At 36.1% G+C, this 21,427-nt stretch overlaps 1 protein-coding gene across 2 annotated transcripts in view; it reads left to right on the top strand.

The window, feature by feature from the left end:
- Positions 1–17,762, top strand: part of foxp1a (forkhead box P1a) — an 82,725-nt gene extending 64,963 nt beyond the window's left edge. For both annotated transcript variants that reach the window (XM_056448938.1, XM_056448937.1), the window contains exons 9-17: positions 3,029–3,116; positions 3,393–3,476; positions 6,582–6,789; positions 9,152–9,228; positions 9,387–9,488; positions 9,568–9,689; positions 9,771–9,834; positions 13,374–13,537; positions 16,600–17,762. In XM_056448938.1, coding sequence (XP_056304913.1) covers positions 3,029–3,116; positions 3,393–3,476; positions 6,582–6,789; positions 9,152–9,228; positions 9,387–9,488; positions 9,568–9,689; positions 9,771–9,834; positions 13,374–13,537; positions 16,600–16,744 — 1,054 coding nt within the window. In that variant the 3' untranslated portion in view covers positions 16,745–17,762. The remainder of the gene's footprint in view (positions 1–3,028; positions 3,117–3,392; positions 3,477–6,581; positions 6,790–9,151; positions 9,229–9,386; positions 9,489–9,567; positions 9,690–9,770; positions 9,835–13,373; positions 13,538–16,599) is intronic.
- The last annotated feature ends 3,665 nt before the right edge of the window (positions 17,763–21,427 follow it).

The following is a 21,427-nucleotide window of genomic DNA, read 5'->3' as shown; positions in this document are numbered from 1 at the left end:
TACACACATTCACACACATACACTATGGACAATTTAGCATACCCAATTCACCTATAGCGCATGTCTTTGGACTATGGGGGAAACCAGAGCACCCGGAGGAAACTCATGCGAACACGGGGAGAACATGCAAACTCCACATAGAAATGGCAACTGACCCAGCTGAGGCTCGAACCACTGACCTTTTTGCTGTGAGGCGACAGCACTACCTACTGCGCCACCGCATCGCCAAAAGTATATATAAATAAATATAAATTGATTTAAATTTGTAGTAAAAAGCATTTGCAATTTTATTGAAGTTTGATACTTTAGTTCTCTTCTGTTTTTTATTCATCAAAGAGTATTAAGCGGCACGACCATATTTAATATAATGTAAAAAGTTTCTTGAGCATCATAGAATAGTTTTGAACACATGAGGTGTAGGGTACATTACAGTTTGTTTTATAATAAAATTGTTATTATATTAATAATTACTCATGTCTTTCCAAACAACTGAGACCTTGCATCATGGGAACACAAATGAAGATATTTGAACTGAGATTTGAGAGCTCGCCCATCCTTCATAGACAGCAATATTCTCGACTTGTTGCAAGAGTCATGGAAAATATAAAAACCCATCAAAACATGCCATATGCCTTCAGTGGTTCATTCATAATATCTGCTTTGTAGGTGTGACGTCACGAGAAGCTGCTTACGGGACCATGTGTTCTATCAAACTGTATGGGTTGACTCAACAAATGGCGATAATAAGCTTTTACAAAGCGATGTAATACTTCGAAAATCACGATTGCTTTATATACAGTTGAAGTCAGAATTATTAGCCCCCCTGAATTATTAGTCTCCCTGTTTATTTTTCCCCAATTTCTGTTTAACAGGGAGATTTTTTTCAACACATTTCTAAACATAATAGTTTTAATAACTCATCTCTAATAACTGATTTTTTTAAATGGTGTTTAATAATATTTGACTAGATATTTTTCAAGACACTTCTATACAGCTTAAAGTGACGTTTAAAGGCTTAACTAGGTTAATTAGGTTAACTAGGCAGGTTAGGGTAATTAGGCAAGTTATTGTATAATGATGGCTTGTTCTATAGACTATCGAAAAATATATAGCTTAAAGGGGCTAAAAATTTTACCTTAAAATGTTTATTAAAAAATGTAAAACTGCTTTTATTCTAGCCGAAATAAAACAAATAAGACATTCTACGGAAGAAAAAATATCAGAAAAAAAAAATCAAAGAGGGGGTAATAACTCTGACCTCAACTGTATATCCATGCCTAATATCCCATGGCCAGAAAGTGATTCATTTTTTATAAATTAAAATATTGGTGTTTGTGATGCAGCTTGTCCAGAGACCATGATTTTATAGAAAATTCACTTTAATGTGTGATGGGACAAAAAGGGGTCAAAAACAAATATTATGTCAATTTAAATGAGTAGAGGCTTGGACCCGTAAACAGTATTTAATAAGTGTTGCTGTTGTGTTTGTTTATTTCTATAACGCTTTTACAATGTAGATTGTGTCAAAATAGGTTAACATAGAAGTTTTAGCTAACTGAAACTAAACTGTCTGTTCCATTTTCAGAGTCGATGTTCAGTTTAGCAGTTTAGTTCAGTGTGGTTTAAATTTCACTGCTGAAAGTCCAAACACTGAAGAGTAAATCCATCGACGCGCAGCTCCACAAGTTCCAAACCAAGCAAGCCAGTGGCAAGGAACAAACTTCACCAATTGACGAAGTGAAGAAAAAAAAAAACTCATAAGAAACCAGGCTCAGTTGGACAGGACCATTTCTCCTCTGGCCAAACTTCCTGTGCGGAGCTGCAGTAGGCGCCGGAGGCTGGATGCATTACAACTTAACGAATGGATAGTGAAACTATGTGAACACTTATGCTGACATAACACAAGAACGGTTACTTTATATTTATACAACAGTGCTTTTTCTCCTCAGTGTCAGTATAGGGTGCGCGTTTATGATGAGTGCATCAGGCTGCAGTCGTGTACCTCAAATGCTCCTGTGTTTTGTTTTTTAAATAGAGGAAGTTAGACATTCGGGATATACAGCAGTATTCTCATAGATTGATCATTTTAAAATTGAACCATTGAAGGCATACAGTCTGTTTGAGGACGTTTTGATCAAGCCGGGATGGTTGCTGTCTATGGAGGATGAGGGAGCTCTTCCTCTAAAATATCTTCATTTGCATTCTGAAGATGAACAAAGGTCTTAGGGGGTTGGAACAACTTGAGCAAATAATAATAATGAAAAATTTTGGGTGAACTAAGCTTTTAAACTAATAAGTAGAAGTAAAAACCACCTTCTTGCTTAAATGAATCAAACTATTAACAGTGCAGTCGTTGTATTCTCCTGGTTCCAATTGTGTGTTTGCAAATAAAACTTATTTTCAGAGTCAACTTCAGGCAAGCCAGAACAGGTTTATTTGTATATATAACATTACATGTGTAGTGGTGATTCAGTCAAGATAAGAAGATTCCAATTCTCACAACTCAACTTTAGGGATAGCTCATGGAAAAATGGAACAAATATCTATTAATCTGCATTCAATTAATATTTTTATTATCAAAGAAAATGTTTAGCTGAAACTGGTCCTTGATTATTATTGTAATGTGAAAACAACATTTATTCAAACAAAACAGAATTATTACCTGTGGCTTCTGATGATACATTGAAGTCATAAGAAACGAATCAGTCAATCTGGTAAAGAAAATAAATCCTTTTATTTTATTACCTTGAATCCAGAGCCTTTTTTGTATGTTAGGTTTTTTATATGCCTTGTTTTAAATTCTATAATCAAAGTACCACAGTTTCAGCTAAAAATCATCTGTATTTGTTATCTTAGATGGCTTCAGGGTTAACAGATTAGCAGCAAAATGTAACTTTTAGGCCTATGAACTGTCACTTTAAGAACACGTAGTGAAGGTAATTAAAGAGGTAAAGGATTTGTAATGTGATTTATTCATTCATGTTATGCGTTTTTGTATATTGACTGTCGGCATCCTTGTGTTGTTCAGGCATTTGAACAGTGAACACGCTCTGGACGACAAGAGCACTGCGCAGTGCCGAGTTCAGATGCAGGTGGTTCAGCAGCTGGAACTGCAGGTAAAGCCTCACAAACATTCAGCACAACGGCCTTCGCTCCAGCCCAAACTGGTTCTCCTCTTGCTGATATTTATTTCTGATTAGACTTAAAAAATGTTTGTTTTCAGCTTTGCATGTAGTCGAACATCCTGCTCTAATCTGAGCTCTAATCTTTTTCCTGCTCTGTATGTGCTGTATGTACACATGAAGAAATAACCCAGCACGTGAAAACTAGACAACACAAAGCTCCAGGTTTATCAATGGCCCATCTCTGTTGTGTTTGTGTTTGTCAAACAGCTCGCTAAAGACAAAGAACGCCTTCAGGCCATGATGGCCCACCTTCATGTCAAGTCTACTGAGACCAAACCAGCCCCTCAACCGGTAATTAAAAAAACTTCATTCAAGTTATTAGTAAATAAAGTAGTAAATTATTCAAAAATTAAACTTAATTCAATTCAGCTTAAGATATTTTGTGCTTCTTCTGTCAAGATTAAAATGTCATTATTGTGATGAATGTGAAAAGCTTCAATTGGACATTTACAAAAGTAAGCATTACATTTTATTAGGTATAAATAACTAAATGAGTTAATTAATAGGTATGTTGAAATACAGTATTACAGATCATTTACTGCAGCTCCAAAATAGCTTTTTAATTTAAAAAAAAAGAAAGTTAAGGTTTTTGGATGAATTATCTCTTTATTTCAGTGAATGAGTAAATATTTTTTTCTGTCGTAATACGAAAATGTGAAATAATTTTTTGTTTAAAGGTGCAGTAGGTTAGAGATCTGCGCGGGACTAAATTTTTAATCCCACTCCCGCCAGGTTTTAGTCCGAACCTGACCGCTCCCGCATATATTTCGCATTTGTTCACCCGCTGTCTGCCCCGTTTTCTACCCGACGCGACCGTTCCCGCTAACGGGGGTGGGGGTGGGGGGTTTAGAAACATATGAACAGATTTATAGCATTCCAGGCAAGCAAGCGACACACAGCATCAAGCTCTCTCTCTCTCTCTCTCATTTACACACATACACACATAGACAGCACCGAACAAGCGACACACAGCATCACGCTCTCTTTTATTCACACATATACACACACATACACAGCATCCAGGCAGATGCGTGCTCGCTCGGAATTAATACTGTTAGACTGCCCGCTACCATTAAAATGACACCAGTTACCGACCGCTCCTGTGCTTTATTCTGAAATTTATTCCTGCGCTGCAAGAAATCTGGTCGGGTCCCGCAACAGACCTCTACAGTAGGTGATCTGCCCAAATGCTAACCGTTAGCATAATAGCTTTGCAAACATAGTCCCTCCCCTGTCGTCTAAAGTAACGGCTCCTAAAATCACGAACACGCACCCTAAAGATCACAGTAGATAACCCACTAGATCATGTCATTGGCCACTTAGAAAACGTTATAGTACTTTTATAATACTACAGTTTCCAATTAAAAACTGTATTATATCCAACACATTTTTAGTTGTGTAGCAAGCTAAACTTGTCAATTTGTAATATTTCATGCATGCAAGAATCGTTGGTCTCGCTCTCTCAAACGCTTTGTTCTAAAGCGACTGTGGTGCTTGGCCAGTGGCGTGCAGGAATTACACTTACTACTAAAGCCATACTTACATGCTATTTCTGACCGAATATTCAGAGTAGCATGGTCAACAATATAGGGAGAGCATCACAGGTTGTCATTGTTCAAAAATGAACCAATGTGAATATAAAACCAACTTCATCTCAGTAAAGCAGTCTAGGCGGAATAACACTATTTACTTACATTTTGTTGTTAAACTAAATAAAGATCTACATTATCAATGCTGTAAAAGATCCCTTATGAAACAGAAAATAGTCACATCGACCTTTTGCTGGAAGGTTTCAGTGGCTGAACAACACTTCTGTGCAAATAAGTTAACCCATTCGTAACAACATCTACACAAGCTTTGATTGGTTAAAATAGTAAAAGAAACACTTCAGCCATGGTGTTGTCCTCCAGCGTGCAAAAGTAACTCCAATATTTATTCAGGATTTTAAAAAGTTGATTCAGCATTTGTTTTTACTGCTGTCACACGCTCTCTCTCTATCTCTCTCAGATGCGCAAACGGCGGATCTGTGTGCGTGAACAGGGGTGTGCAGATGTACAAATCTACATTAGTTGACAGTTTAGGCTACTTTTCAGAACAATGGGAATTAACGGCTTGTCTAATTTTTCTTTGACATTTTTTTAGTCTCATGCCTTACCCAGAATATAAAAATACATATACATACATTTAGATCATTTACTTTAATTATTACCATTGGACTGTGAAGAGACTTTTTAACCAGCACAACAAAAAATATTTCTGAAGACAATCTCCTACTGCACCTTTAAAAAACTTAATTCTTTAAATGAGACACTAAAACTGCCAACAGGGGGCGCTAATGTCTAATGAGAAGGTTGACTATTCATAAAGCAATGAAGTAAACAACAGTTTGATTAGTTTAAAAGGCAGATTCATTTAGTAAGGAGACACACAACACTGGCTTTAAAGGTAATGTTTTATAAGCAGACAGCATCGTGTTTTTAATATATCAGAATGTTAAATTACGGATTTATTCAACAGTTTAGAAAATAGTACATTTGCACTCATGGTATACATGACAAAAACATTCCTTGTGTTATATATTGAACTCATTGCTTATGCTATATTCAGTGTTCCCACACGTCTTGAAAGTGCTTGAATTCCAGACATATAAATTCAAGGGCTGGAAAATACTTATAAACAAAAATAGGTCATTGAAAGTGCTTAAATTTAAAGTTTATGGTATTTGTACTGAAACATTTGTAATAAAAAAACAGGAATTCTTATTTTAAATGTCTTAAATTTAAATCTTACAAATGAACTACTGACAAATAATGCATTTGATCAATACTTCAGAAACCTCATTTGAATACCACCAGTATTGAATTCAGCTAATTGTATTAAAGTTCTTTGAATGTGACTTTAAAAACAGTCAAGGTTTTTGAAAATGACATCATCATTATGACATTTTAATGTAAATATTAAGTGTAAGTGAAATGTTTAGTACAGTATGGACTTTCATGGCACCATATATTCTGGGGGTGTGAATAACAAAGGTGCTTGATTTGAAATTATTAGTGATTTTAAAAGTCCTTGAATTTGGTGTTCATGAAAGAGTGGGAACCCTGTATATTCCTTTTTTTAATATCATACAAATAAGACACAAACAGGGTATTTTGGCTGCAATATCATAACATTTTAAAGCTGTATAACTGCATTCTACAGGCAGCTTCAAGTTGTCCTGCATCATGTTTATCAAACAGTGAACTGTATGTAATGTAAAATGACTTGCACAACTCTGGAGGCGGATGCTTTAATTGCGTTAAATATTTTCCACAACTAATTAAAGTGTTAAATTGACAGCCCTGTTCTCAGCATATTTCCCTGGCCAAGTGACAAACAGTCATTTGTTTTTCTTAGGTGAATCTGGTGTCCAACCTCACTCTTGCCAAGGCGACCGTTCCCAAGAGCACTTCATCTATGAGCCTGTCCCAGAGTGCCACTGCCCCATCCACGCCACTCACGTCGCTCCCTCAGACGCCCTCCGTCATCATCCCCACCAGCCTGCACAGCATGGGCCCCATACGCAAGCGCTACTCTGACAAATTCAACATAGCCATGGACCAAGGTGACTCTGCTGACCTCTTACAGTCAATGTCACTGTTACTGTTGTTAACAAACATACACTAATTATTTATCTGTCAATACATTGCAGAGCTGTTTGAGTTGTTTACCTTTATGGGTTTATAATTCAGATTTGTATTATTGAATTGAATGCACTTGATAGAAGCATTTTGGTAAATATTTGCAGTAGAGCTGCACGATTAATTGATTCAAACATCAATGTAATCAATGTGACCATGAATAACATGTTTATTAAAGGTTTGAAGATAAACTACATTCAGATGTGTGTTTGACCCAGAAAGAGCCTTTATAATGCATGCTTATAAAACCGATTCAGGGCCTGTGCACACCAGGAACGTTTTGACTTGTACTTATCACTGAATTTCAGTACCTTGTGACTAAACAAAGGGCACAAATAGGGATGCTCCGTTCGATCGGCCAATAATCACATTTGATGACTCGATCTGTACTCGCCAATCTGGCCGATTTCATGAATTCGGCCAGATGCTAAAACGATATATTGTGCAGCCTTCACTCCCATTGATGAAGTCTCTCGCGTGGCATCATGGGATAGCGTAGCCTCCATTGGATGTGCACTATACAATCTCGCAGAACGTAGTAGGTCTATTCGCCTACTGTTTTTCAAATGCTTGAATTCAGACATACTGATCACATACTGTTTTTCACATAATACACAGTTGGGAAGTATGCGATTTCAGATGCAGCCTTGGTGAAGCTCAAGCTCAAAACGATCTAGCTGAGCACACAGGAGTTTTGAGCAGGTGTTGTTTGTGCACTGTAATGGAGTAGGTTAAACAGAAGTGGGAAAACTTAGTCTGTAAATACACAAGGAAAAAAACGAGGGTGACACTCTTGTTCTGTGCAACAAGAGTGTGTCAGAAGCATAAAGTTGACTTTTTTGATTTTTCATTGAGTCAATTCATTTAAAGGGCACCTATGATGACAATAAACTCTTGTAAGCTATTTGGACAGAACTGTCTCTATGTATAGTGTGCCCACAGTCATATTGGAGTGATATAAACCCAACAAGTCTAAAAGGTTAAAATTTCCTGATGTTAAAATAGGACCCAAATCCCAGTGATTTTGAGGCCCACCGCAACGTGATGTAGGAATGCGGTTTTCCCCGCCCTCTGAATTGATTGACAGGTGCCATGTTTCTATAATAACATGTATACACATGTCCAGAGAACTTTTTTTTTTTTTGCAAATAAACTGGGATTAAAATATTTGTAACAACTCTCCGTGATTATTATACGTTTTATACGTTTAAAACGTTTTTTAAAACAGAGCATGTTAGTAATAAAGACAGTAAAATTGCTATGTATTTCTTAACTGCTATAATCACCACGGCCACATGGTGTCAGTAAATGCTAATGTGTGAGTGTGTGTACTGCAACGGCATTTGTGTGAGACTCATCATATCAGAAAGGCTTGAAAAATCTCCACCACAAATTCATGAAATGAACTTACTTGGTATTTTTGAGTAGTGAGCTGTATTTCAGCTTCATCCGTGTCTGTCTCTATCACTGACGTCTGATGTAACACAGGAGACGCAGACACGCACATGGCGAATAAGGCAATAATATGATTCAAGTGTTTACATGAGTTTTACATGAGCTTTTTGAATGTTACATTAATGATTCCCAGTTACATGTTATAGCACATAGATCCATTAACGTCATTGCATCACCAGCCTACAAATGTTTCCTCCGCAGTTTGTGTCTGTGGTCCTTTAAGATAATCAAAAATCACTGTTTACGTGGTAGACTCTTGATCAGAGTATTGTCTTAATCATATTAAAATCAGAGTATTGGTGTCCATGTAAATCTACTCCCACACCAAAATGGGTATGTTCTAGAGGCTATAATAAATTATCTGATGTGTATTTTAAGTTGAAACTTTACAGACACATTCTGGAGACACCAATAGATGACCTTTGATATCGGAGTTATTTTGCACATTTGTTCTTTGTGTAAATCACTTGAGGTATGCTAGCCAAAATCGTCATGGTGTGCACAAGGTTTCATTCTTTGTAATAAACTTTTAAACCGTCACAGAAGTATTGACACAACAGTTTATATTTGGGAAACATCAATTTCTGTGATCAAAAGCAATTTGATTCTTCAGAAGAAGGTTGTAACATCTGTGCCTGTTATACCAATTATTGATGACAAGCAACCTTTAGGTTTATTTGTGACTGAATAATTGGGTCAACAATTTCTTCAAACTAACCTTTTCCTTTTTTTTCTAAAAATTATGTCAAAAATGTTTCACCCATTTTCAAGACCATTTAAAAAAATGTGTCTTAATAAGTGTGTAACTGACATCTTTTCTGTGTCTCATAGATATTGTTCAGAATAAAGAGTTCTACCTCAGTGCTGAGGTCAGGCCTCCATTCACGTATGCAGCTTTGATCAGACAGGTAAGAAACTGATCCCTCATATCTGCACCATCCTTTATAAAGAATAAGAGTTTAGAAATTAATTTTAGCTAAACATTTACTTCTACCTCTCATCAGGTGGCACATGCTAGCTGATCATTTATTAAAAATTGCTTATCTTGCTCTCTTTTTATTTCCAGGCCATTCTGGAGTCTCCAGAAAAGCAGCTAACACTAAACGAGATCTACAACTGGTTTACTCGAACTTTTGCGTATTTCAGACGCAATGCAGCGACGTGGAAGGTAACTGAAGAGATCCTGTCTGAAATGTTTTTGTTTTTTGTGCCCTGCATCAGTTTGTTCATTAATCCTATGATCTCAGAATGCAGTTCGCCACAACCTCAGTCTCCACAAGTGTTTCGTACGAGTGGAGAATGTGAAGGGGGCCGTTTGGACTGTGGATGAGCTGGAGTTTCAGAAAAGACGGCCACAGAAGATCACTGGGTAAGCGCACATTTGCATAAGTTAATTTTAATTTGAAGGGATTCTTCTGTGTAGTCAGTGATGCTAATGATGTTTCTACAGCTCTCCTCTGGTGAAGAACATCCAGTCCAGTCTGGGTCAGAGTCCTGCTCTATCTGCTCTACAGGTCTGGATTCATCTCAATTACTCAAACTTATTCGATCTTTAGGGTATGGTTAATAAATCATTTGATTTATTTAATAAATAATACAATCAAATTACTCATAATATTGTGGAATATAAAATAACTGTTACCCTTTGTGAAATATTTTAAAATGTTTTATTTCTCAGTTGTAAAGCTAAAATTTCAGCCTGATTCTTCAGAAATCATAATAAGATCCTATTATTCTACTTTTATTATCAGTTGTCGTATACCTAAAACTACCAACAGGTAAAATGTAACTTTATTGTGGCTTAAACATTTATTTTGTCAGTGTATTATACCGCTGTCTTCACAAAGTTATATCCAGAGTCAAAAGATCATTATTTTTTGATGTCAGCTGTTTTGCTGAGCCCGACCCAGGATGGGGCACTAATTCATGTTGTCAACTAATATGACGTCCATTGGAAATAAAGGCTTTCTAAAATATAGGTAAATTTGACCTGCTGACACTAGTAGGTATAAATGCTCCATTTTACTACATTTTATTCTAGACTAATTTTAACAACAGGTTTTAAATAGCACAATTTTAGTAAAAGTCAATGGCTGCGGGACTTGGATGTTTCATTGAAAAAAAGAACTGAAGAGTAGCTATGGGTACATTTGACCCAATGGTGGCTCTAGTGTTAAGAGAAAATCATTTATTTGTAATGGAGGCTTTTGTAGCATTCTCTTTTGATCACTTTAATGGCTGTTTGCTGGATGAACATAGCATCGCTCATTTCTACTGTGTGGTACGGTTGGGTACAGTTCAGTCAGTGTTGGAAAAGCACCTTTAAAAAGTAATTAACTACTAATTATGTGATTAAAATAGTATTTAAATTACTTTTCTAATTTGTCTGAAAAGTTACCTAATTACTCAATAAGCAATTTAATTTCTTGACTCAATACTACTTAAAATCCTTATAAATCTTAACACATATATATTAAAGTAGTGTTTATTAACCCTGTTCCTGGAGGCATACCAACAGTACATATTTTGGATGTCTGCCTTCTCTGACACAATCATTTCAGGTTTTGGAGTCTTCCAATGTTCTGATGATTTGATTTAGGTGTGTTTGAATAGGAAGAGGTTTAGATTAGATTATAGATTAAATTATTTAAATCTGAGTTAAACCAGACTTTTTTTTCAAATCTACTTTATACCATATTTCACATAAACCATCTATTGACACTTACTACTCAATTAATTATTTCTTAAGCATATGCAATCGTCTTGATAATTCAAATCTTCAGTTGAAAAACTGAATTGTCCTGCAAATGTTTGTATAAAAAAATGCAATGACTCTGCTTCTCTGAATTGATTTACACAGAGCAATTTATATACAGTATTTAAGGCAAGCACATTATAAGCTGTGATGTATAAAGTACTAGAGATCCAGACTTGAGAAGTAGAAGTGCTCTTTAAGCACCAAACTTAAGTGGAAGTACTAAAGTATTCAACATTTTTTGTACTTAAGTATTGCAAGACGTTTATTTTAAAATACACTACTCAAATACTGAAAGTAAAAGCACAAGTATTGTGTAATGTAATTGTTAAAGAAATCAGTCAAAAGCATCATATTGTTTTGTTTATTTTAAATATCTTTGTTTGGGTTACGTGATTAATATAGATACTTATATGATAGGTCAAAAACACCATTCAGCGTCACAGCCTTTATCAAAGCCAGCTAGTTAACTTTAGGTGAACATCGCAGCATGCTATGAACCGCGGGTAGCTAACGTTAACTTATCTAGCGCTTATGGATAGCTCAAACTGCTGTGTTTTGTGTATTATATTATTTTGAATTATTATGTTATATAGTATTATTTCTTCAAATTCGACGATGAATTTTTGGAGGCCATTATTTTGCAATCTTTCAGGAGGCAGAATATGCACTTTATTCTGTATGAATTGTCTTTCACTCCGATAAATACAAACATGGACTTTAAATAGGGCCATGGGTGGTCTTCTTCCTCATTGCCATGAACAGTTAAAAGTGAAGGAGTTGAAGGTGGAATTTCTGGGTTTTCCAATGTCTAAAACAAACTAGAGTGCTCTCAATGCAGGTGTAACATTTTTGAGAATTGTAACGAGTAACTATGCAACACATATAAAAAAAATCTATCGGAGTAAAAGTGTTAAACTCATCGAAAATATGTACTAAAGTAAAAGTGGAAGTATGAGAAAAAACAATACTCCAGTAGAGTACAGATACAGCCTTTTAGTACTTAAGTACAGTACTGAAGTAGTTCTACTTCGTTACTATACATCTCTGATTATAAGTAGACCCACACGGAATCTGCGCGTGCAGAATTCAGCAGATTTTCAGCCCATAAATAAATCAAAAGTTCTGTTTATTTACTCGAGTAAATGTGTGTAAATCTATATTTATTCAGTTTTTAAATTAATTACAGTAATATTATTGACTAATATGAAAATGTTCATCTGATTTATGTACAGTGCAGTTTGTACAGTAATATTTTCTGTCTTTTAGTAGAGATATTATATCTAGAGACTTGCTTTGTTTAGCAAATAAAGTGGGTCTAATTGGATTTGCATTTTAAACATTAAATAAAAGTTAAAAAGATATTCTTTTTTATTTCACATATTAGGTTTTAGTTATGATACTCCAAAAATAAAAATAATTCTGCAGATTTTTACCAAAATTCTCCACAGAAATAGCAAAACACGTCCACAGATTCCGTCTGCCCCTGATTATAAGTAACTAATTAAATTTCCTAAAACAAAAGTAATCCCTTACTTTAGTTTTTCAGTGGATAAATCATTTAATTACAGTAACTAGTTACTTTGTAACTAATTACATCCAACACTGAGTACTATATACATTTATTTCATTTCCACCGTCAGAAGTATCAAAATAGTGAACGGTACCCCTAGTTTGTCACCCTTTTGTAAGGATACCTACTGTAGCCCAACAGAACACTTCAAAATGGTCGAGCTAAATTCGCTGCTGAACACTGATTGGTTTTACAGAGAATCATCACTTGTGCGTACAACAAGCCAGAAGAGCGACAACACAGAAAGCTTCATTTTTAAATACACAGTCAAATACACTGTAATAATACAATGACTCAGTGGAACAATGAACCATGCTCAAAAAAAAAACAAGAGCAGGATCTGCTTCATGTTCTTTACTGTTGTTTACATGGCCATTTAAAAATTGCATCTAAACATGTGGAAAGCTTGAGGAGCGCCACTTCCTCTCTATTTCTACATTTGAAATAATAAACTTGCACATACAAAAGATGTAATATATAAACAATTTCCTGAGAATGACGTCGATCGCATCTTTCTCTCGAACACCAGGTTTACCAAGTAAGGGTACAGTTGGAAGTGCAAATGTGAGCCGTATCGAAACATCCTGTACTGAACAGCGCCTCTTAGTGGAAAGGAGGAATCAGTCTCTTTTCTGAGCCCACAGTTTTGAATCACAGTGTATTTAAGCATTGTTTGTGCATCCATTGTTGTTTCTCCGTGATGTTAAACCAGTTTTTGTGTTCAGGCGGTGATGGTGGACAGCAGCCTGCCCCTGTATGGCTCTGCGTCTATGGGAGCGTCCAGTCTGAAGGCTCTGTCTGGAGCTCTGCTTGGGGACTTAAGCCCTCACGACCATGATGAGGCTTCACACAGCGACTCCAGCCTAGAGCTTTCGCCTCTGCCCACACTGTGAGTCTAGTGCACGTAAACACACAAACTAAGGCAGCACAATTTGTCCTTTCAGCATCGATAATGCAATGTGTGAATCTGCAATAATCACATCGCAGGATCAGGAATGTCAAGTTGGGATTATAGTTGATTGAGGTTTTTTTTTTTTGGAGAGGTGTCATTGCAAAGTTTAAACCTAAAACAGAGCGAAAGATTTTCATTGGATGTGTTTTAAAGACCTGTGACCGTGTAAGATTTAAGCGAACTTAAACCAAGAGGTTATAATGCTATTAGGAAAGTCTTTCCTTAGCTATTAAATATTTGTGTTAGTCAAAGACGTAAAGAAAATTTTGTTAAACACAATTAATATACAGCAAACATAAAGGGCTTAAGAGAAATAATGTTGAAAACTGGAAAGATGTTAGAACCTTAAAGTTATACATTGGTAAAAAAACTGTTTATGCACAATAATAACTGCCATGAGGCATGAACCTTCAAATTAAACCATAAATAGAAGATACGTTTTAGTTTTAATAAGTTGCCAAACAAAAAAAAAGCCTACCATTAATTAAAACAATGAAATAAAATACAGGCTGAGACCACACAGAAACGTTACAAAAATATGGCCAATTATAACTGATCGTCTCTATTTGTCATTTTCCCTTCAATTGAATTTTTTCACATTATGAGAAATCAACACAAGATTGCCTCTACGTTGTTGGGAAGAAGTTTTGTCTTATTGCCAATGAACCTGGCCTTAAGTAAATAAGCTCTGATGAAGTAAATGTGGAAGGGATGGAGTGATAATGATCACACACTTTCGATTTCCTTTGAGATTTTCCAACTGTCAACTTTTAAAATGAGTCGAGCGCATCGCAGAGTGTAAACGCATGCTCAGCGCCCACCTACGATGCTGCTTCAGTTCGCGCTTGTGCACTCCGGTGGACTGCACCACTTAATTACTTTTTTTTTTCTACGACTAATAGATTATTGAAAACTTAGTCGACCAAGCCTGTTTTGGTCTGCTTTCCTTTGATTGGAGAATGAAAAAAAAGTCGAGTGACGTAACGCACTATTTGCGCTCAGAGTTGACTTTTTTTCAGCTGCGAGCGCAAGTTGCACAAGGACAAAAACGTGAGGTGCAGCAGGGGGTTAAAACGCGAGGTGCACAGGGCGCATAAGCAGCGAGCAAAGCGCTCACGGCCGTTAGTAAACCATTCAAAAAAGCCACCTCTCAATGCAAAAAACACGTTCGTGTGATCGGCCCCTTATGGGGCAGCTCTAACACTCAACACTAAAGGCTGATTTATACATCTGCATCGAGTAATCAGTGTGACCCATGGCCCCTGTCTTGTGCCTCATGATGCAATAACACTTCTGAAGCGCTAGCTGGCAGTAGGTTTTTATGTTCTTCTGTGTTAAGTTTCTTTGTGGGTGCTTTATTTTTTCTGAACGCTATTTTAATGTACAAGTAGCTAAAACTTGCTTATGAGGCAGGAACCGGCGGACGCTCAACGACTTTAATCATAAGGTAAACACAAAACAAAAGTTTCCATCTGGAGCTCTTCACAGGACTCAACAATTGTAAACACTTGCTCCATTAGGCTTGCGGCTCTTAAGCACCGCTACCAAGCCGACCAATCACAGAGCTTGTGATATCATTGTGAGATGTTCCTTTTTTGAGAGGTCAGGAAAGTGGGTGTGTCTAGCTGTGTTTAGGTGGGAGTGTCAGGGGAGGGAAGGTTTTGCATAAAAATGGGAGTTTCTGTTTGAGCACGGATCTGATTTTCACAGAGGCAAAACAAACACAGACGCAGGGAAGACAGTGGACTACAGTAATCGAATTATTTGCCAAATTATGAATTTTTCGACTTTTAACTGCAGATTGCCACTTAATGCTTGCCCCCCACGTGATAAAGATGGATGCGAGGCATTGCTGCAAGAGTGTAATTTTAATGCAATCTTTGATACCGCATGGCGAATGGGAGAAAAAAAACCTCCGCATTTAGTGTCAAAAAGCTGTGTGTGTTTAGACTATCCTGTCACAAAATGCAGCGAAAATCCTACACGACGGTAATAGTTTGCTTGCAGTGTTTACATGATTACATTCGGAGAGCAGCATTTGCAGAGGATCTTTCAGTCTATAATATCGTACTATAATATTGCAGTGATATTAACGTACTGTTAACTTAGTAACTAAATCATTTTGACTAAGGTATGTCTTTAAAAACTGAAAGAGTACTGCTGACGATACGAACTAACTTTGCCATCTGAATAAACAAAGACCACCGATCACACACACTTACCAAATCTGTAGAGACAGGACAATCAACACAAACTGGAGCCGTGTCATTTTTAAAAGAAGATGTGCGGCAAATCCGGATTTCACCATTTCCAGATGCAAAAAGCTCTCGGGTAAAAAATCTTCCTTACAAACATATTTCTGTGGCATGTACTGTAATCCACACATGAGTCCAGCTGCGCTCTCATAGCGGGAAAATGAAAACAAAAACCTTCGTTGCAGCACATTCATAAACAAAACACTGAGGACCCATGTCTCCAGACAATTCTTCTTCTTCCACTTGTTTTGGCAACACAACGTGGCGTCTCTCTGCCGTCTGAACACTGTAACAGGTAAAAACAGTCTTAGAAGCTATCGTGCATATTAATGAAGTTGCACCTCATTCAGAATAGAGTGCACTGATTGGTTTAAACCAAGTCTTTCTCATGAACTAATGCTGCACACTCAGAGACGTTAAGATGTACTCGCAGATAGAGACATCCACTCTCCATGCTGGATTACACGCAAGGATCTCATCGCCGTGACGCAGCTTCAAAAATTTGTTTCAAACCGCAAGAACGAATTTGCTCAAAATAACGCAAAAACAACCTATTTTCACTTTTTAGTGAAATATGTGTCCTAAAAGTGTTTTGACCCTTTAATGTAAAAAAAAGGATGGTGTTTGTTTTCTGTATTCTAAATATATTGACACATATTGTGCGTGTGTAGATATTTTACAATACAACGTTTTTTTTTATTTGTAATTTGTTCATATGTATGCATGTTGCGTCTCTCTCCACAGGCATCATTCTCAAATCAAAGAGGAGCAGATGGAGCCAGAGGACTACAGCGGCTCCATGTCTCCAGAAGCAGAAGAGCAGCAGAGTCCAGACACCAACCACACCAGCGACTACACCTCCACATCACCGCACGCATTCCACTGCTGATCTCCACAACACAAGCTCTTCTTATTTATTGTCCCATTGACCCGTTTGAGCACACTGGTACTAAAGGGCTCCTCCGCGTTTGAGAAGGACCTGCAGCAGCTTCACGTCATCTGAGGTTAGTTTATGAAACACTACGAGACAACAACCGCTTTACCTGAAAGAGAAGACGTTTCTTTGTCAGCTTTCCACGAAACCGCTTCACCGCAGCTGTGAATGAAAAGCTCTTTATAGTCAAATGCGAGTTCGCATGACCTCAGATACTGTAGGGTTAGTTGATGACGGTAACGTGTGGCCTTAAAATTCAGGCTGCTTAATGGTAGAATGGAAAATCGTGAATGTCTTTGTCATTTTTTTTTACCTCGTTTATTATTTTTTTCCATGATAAAAACGAATACCAAAGGGGAACATTTTTATAACCAGCACTTGATGATGAATGTTTGTTTTTATTCTCAATTGATTAGTTTTATTTTCTCTCTTCTCGTTTGTACAGAAGGTTACTGTATTTCCATTATCCAAAAGCATTTATAAAATAGAGTCTCAAAAAAGGTCCTAATCATTTAGTTATAGCACCAAAAGCTGAACCAAATTTATCTCTTTTTTTATTTGAGTATAATTTTTAGTTTGTGTCTTGGTTTGATTTCTCTGTTGTAGAATTAATCAACAGTTACCAAAGATTGTGAATGCTGTTTTTAACGTTGTGTACCCTGTTTACATTCTCGCTTTTGATATGGCCAAGGCTTGATAAGTCTTCACTAGATGAGTATAGGATGCATTTAATGTCGCCTTCGTGACATTTGAGCAGTTTTCATTGTAAACCGTAAAACATTTGATCTGATAACTTGTTATTGTGCTACAGAGAAAATAGTTGATGACAAGGAAAAGAATGCGTCATTGTTGACTGAATAACTTGCATTACACATGTCCAAAAAATGGGGGACATCTATTTCAAATCAGCTGTCAGTTTGTTCGATAATTCTGAATAAATGGCCTTATGATTAATAAATTCTTCTTGTATAAATATGGGCTGTCTTTTGTTTTATTCTAAATATATTAAGATTGTATAAATATAAATATTTTTTATTAGAATATATTTATGATATGTAGACATGTTTCATATGTAAAGGGCACATCTGTCTGTCTAAAGTGTGTATATATTGGGGTTTTCAAACAAATCCATTTTCCGTAGTAGGTTTAGCATCTTGAATATATTTTCCTAAGTACAAGCAGGGCTCAACTATAAGGACTGTCCAATGGCCCGGGGCCAGCGTGCGAGACGCTTGGGACAGTTGACAGGATCGTTACTGGTCTGATTGGTAATGCCTTGTCACTGAAGTTTAATTTGCCTGTGACTATTTGTCAATTGCATGCAAATACAATCTTAGAATTGAGAACCAGTTTGTGCTTTTAAGCCTTTAAGATGAAGATTTGGCATCAAATTCTGAGGCTAAAAGAAGACGTCTGTTTCTGTTGTCTTGGAAGCAGACATTCACATGGGTACAACACAAATGAAGTGATGTTTTGCACAGTTTGCTGTCAGTTTCCAGGAAAAGCAGACAAGTTGGGAGCCTTTTTCTTTGGAACAAGCAATTTCCGCATTACCACTTTAAATTTTGCTCATTATTTTTTTTTAGATTAGATTCAACTTTATTGTCATTACACATGTACAAGTACAAGGCAACGAAATGCAGTTTCGGTCTAACCAGCAGTGCAATAGCAGCAAGTGCAGGATATAGGTATAAGTTATAAAGTGCAGTTATAGAAAAACTATGGTGATATTTACAGATGGATGTGCTATGAACATTATATACAGGTTGTATTAGCTATGAACAGATTTACAATAAATGAATATATGTACAGGATGCTATTAATAGCAGAAGTGTGCAGATAGATAAATATAATTACAAATGTCCATGTGCAGCGGGTATGTACAGTTCAAATAAGTGAATCAGTGCAATGAATATGTGCAAACTTTAAATGTGCAAATGTTAAATAGTGCATTTATTACCAATTTTTAAATATTTAAATCTTTTTTTTTTACTTTTTTTAATTTATATAGTCAAAAACCTACATTAATCGACATAACTAACAACACAACATAAATATAAACATAGTGCTTTAACATTGTGCACATATAAACAAAGAAAAATAAAAAAAAATAAAAATTAAGACAACATCAGAACAATACAAGCAAATCTGACAGCATCAGCATCATTTTGTCCACGTACAGTTACATTTGGCTTTGGAAATAATTTTGGAAAGGACGCCACATGGCAGTGAACTTGGACCCGGAACCATTTAAATTGAGTCTTATTTTTCTAAACTAAGAAAATGCAACACATCATTGGCCCACTGTTTATAAGAAGGGGAAATAATTGCTTCCAATTGATTAAAATCAAGCGTCTTGCTAAGAGAGAAGGCAATGCAGTCCAATTCACCTTTTGACAAATTGTAATTTTAATATACAATATCAAAGACAGCAGTTAAGGGATTTGCACAAACATCTTTACAAAATATTCTGGAGTAAGATAAAGAAAATATTTGACCAAAATTCAGATAATCTGGGACATGACCAAAACATATGGGCTAATGTAGCAGGGGACTGCTTGCATCTTGTACAGATGGGGTTAACAGAGGAATACATCCTTGCCAGCTTGGCCTTGGAAAGATGAAGTCTATGTACCACTTTAAATTGAATAAGGCTATGTCTAGCACAAATAGAGGATCTATAGATTCTATATATAGCCTTATTCCAGTCCTCATCTGTCAAACTAATAAAAGGTCTAGTTGCCAGGAGTCTCTGTGTAGATCTAGAAGTAGATGATAATGATGTAAGCTTACTATATAAACCAGAAATGGTTCCACTTTGTTCTGCAACATCAGTAAAAAGTTGATCAATAGGATTATGTTCAGGGAGGGCAGGAAAAGAGGGAAAATTGGTGCGTGTAAAGTCACGCACCTGCAGAAATCTGAAAAAGTGGGCTTTGGGAATTTTAAACCGGAATTCTAATTGGGTGAAAGACAAGAAACAGCCATCAACAAAGAGATCTTTAAACGTTAAGATGCCTTTTTCTTGCCAGAGCAAGAATGCCTGCTCATTCAATGGCTGAGAAAATCTATGAATATTGGCAACTGGGGCACAAACTGAAGCTCTCTGCCAACCGAAATATTTGCGAATTTGGGCCCAAATCTGAATAGACTTCCAAACCATTGGGTGCAATGATTGAGAGTCTAGACTCATCTGCAAAGGTGAAAAAATATTTAAATCTTAGAGGATCTTTGTTCTGACCTTGACACAGATATATTATATAACATAATTAAAACATGGCTAAAAAAATAGCTATTTTGTGGGGCCAGTGAAAATTTGGCAGGGCAAGTAAAAATCTGAACCACTAGCCTGATCGGACTAGTAGAAAAAACTCCTTAGCATTGAACCCTGACAAGTGAGAATAAGTACAGGATGTGATTGTGTTTTTCTAAACTTATTTTTTATTAATGATGAAACTGTATTTTCAACAATATTTTTACCAAAACAATTTAATAAATGACACACTTCTGTTTCTAAGATTAGTTGTAAATCTTATATCTCACACACACCTTTACCTTTAGTCATTTCACTGATGCTTTTATTCAAAGCAACTCACAGTACAATAAGGAAGGCATCAGATAGTACACACATTTAGTTTCTAATTTTGTTTAAAAAAATACAACCTGAAGTAGAAATGAATTTAAAAAGTATCTTGTTTTTAGATTTAGGTGCCTTTTTAACAATGCCAGGAATTCAGTAGCATGTGTGTGTATATGTGTATTATATAGTGGAAAGGTTACACATTCAATTCTAAATCAAAGTATTAAGAGATTTGACAAATTCTACATGTTTGTTTATTGGAGAAAAGAACACTTATGATGATGGAATCTTTCAGCAATATAGTGTGTGTGTCTGTGTATATATACATATATAAGTATGTATATATGTAAAAACTAGAATATACGGGTGTTTTTAAACCAAATTATTTCTATACATTTTATAGCATCTTTAATGCATTTTCATAAGTATAAATGAGAATAAGTATGTGACTTATAATATTCCAAACTTACTGTTTTTGTTAAACGATGAAACAGTACACCATTCAAAAAATAGTTTGTTTCATATATATATATATATATATATATATATATATATATTATTCATTACATTCAGTTATTCAATACATTAAATGTATGTGATTCAGGTTATTATACATTTTAATTTGTTTATATATTTCGTTTTTTGTGTTTTTTTTATCTGTCATATTTGAGCTTTTAGAATTAATCATATTTGTGGAGGTGTTTTGAATGATTTTTTGCATGATCGCGATTTGTTTGTTTGGCAACCAGCGTGTGGGTCATGTCTAAGAAGAAGGTTCCAGGTGAAATATTTCTATAAATTATTTGAATATATATAACACCTTGTTCTTGTGGTATTGGATAAATTAAGTAAAACATAGCTCTACCACTAGGTGTCAGTTCTACAGTAAATACTGTACCTTTAGGAACCTTTTCCCAACTATACCCATCTGCAGCCCGCAGATTGGGGCGGGGCTGAATATGGGGCGGAGCTGCACATTCAGTCCCGCCCACCAGCAATTTCATTGGTTAGTGGAAATCGGGGCGGGGCTGCACATGCAGTCCCGCCCACTTGTAATT

This window comes from Danio aesculapii, chromosome 23 (genome assembly GCF_903798145.1).
Source record: "Danio aesculapii chromosome 23, fDanAes4.1, whole genome shotgun sequence".
Taxonomy (NCBI): domain Eukaryota; kingdom Metazoa; phylum Chordata; class Actinopteri; order Cypriniformes; family Danionidae; genus Danio; species Danio aesculapii.
This window is presented reverse-complemented; position numbering and strand designations above follow the sequence as displayed.